The following is a 1,010-nucleotide window of genomic DNA, read 5'->3' as shown; positions in this document are numbered from 1 at the left end:
CCTTGCTTTGTCCGCCCCGCCCCGCCACTGTGGTGGATGTTTGCAGCGAGGGGGGAAGGAGGGGAGCTGGCTTTGCTGTCACAAGCCAGAGGAACAACGTGGGACTTGAATTCTTGCTCAGAATTGCACTGCTAGTGTTTCCCCATGCAAGCCACGTGTCGCCTTGGTGAGAAAAAATATGCTGGGGATCGCCATCGCTGCAATCGCTTTGGCAGATAAGCACCCGCCTTCGACCCCACGCTGAAGGCCGTGTACACAGCATCTCGGCAAAAGAAGCAAGGCACGGAAGGATGCGGTCCTCAACTGGAGGAGATCTGCAGGGCCATGCCTCTTGCAGCACAGGGTGGGACAAGAGGACGTCCTTCCCCAGGCCTGCATGCTCCCAGGCACAAGGCAAAACAGCCCCCGGCACCGCACTCTCAGGGTACCAAGCCAAGGTTACAGAAAGCCCCTCCCAGCCGCCCCCCGCCCCCCGATACGCACCATGGCGGTGAGGCACTGCGATTCCCGCACCGTGGCCGCAGAGCTCAGCAGGGCTGCGAGGATCAGGGTCATGCTGAGGCAGATCCCGAAGTAGAAAGCTAGAAGGAAGTTGGGACATGGGAGCTGCGGTCAGACACCAAGACTTGAGGGCTCACAGCGGCCCGGCCAGATGCTTTCGCCCAGAGAGGGGCCAAAAAGTGCATTTTGGGGAGCTGGTTCAAGAGGATAAGGTTGCGGAACTCAAAATGTTTTATAATTTATTCAGTAACCCCCCACCCGTGTATGCTTTGCTTGTCCGGCAGGGCTGTAAGACCTCCAAGCGGTTCCTACAGCTCCAGCAGAGTGAAGAACCCCACACGGGCGACCGTCCACCCGGCAGACCGCAAGCTGTCAATTATTTCGGCACTCAGATAAGGACCCCCCGAAACGGGCGGGGGGGCTGACGCGCGGCAGCTGTCCCATGGCCCCTATCGGGACGCCGTGCGCTGCTAATCTGGTGCAACACCCGCCCTCCGGACTCCTCCTGG

General features: G+C 60.0%; 1 protein-coding gene across 1 annotated transcript in view; it reads right to left on the bottom strand.

The window, feature by feature from the left end:
* The window catches only part of TSPAN32 (tetraspanin 32), a gene marked incomplete at its 3' end in the record, with an annotated part of 10,470 nt that overhangs the window by 6,080 nt on the left and 3,380 nt on the right, over positions 1–1,010 (bottom strand). Inside the window, exon 3 of the mRNA XM_010284991.1 lies at positions 484–581. Within this exon, the coding sequence (XP_010283293.1) occupies positions 484–581 (98 nt within the window). The remainder of the gene's footprint in view (positions 1–483; positions 582–1,010) is intronic.

Source organism: Phaethon lepturus, unplaced genomic scaffold (genome assembly GCF_000687285.1).
Source record: "Phaethon lepturus isolate BGI_N335 unplaced genomic scaffold, ASM68728v1 scaffold18874, whole genome shotgun sequence".
Taxonomy (NCBI): Eukaryota; Metazoa; Chordata; class Aves; order Phaethontiformes; family Phaethontidae; genus Phaethon; species Phaethon lepturus.
The sequence above is the reverse complement of the archived record's forward strand: the minus strand, read 5'-3'. Positions and strand labels throughout refer to the sequence as shown.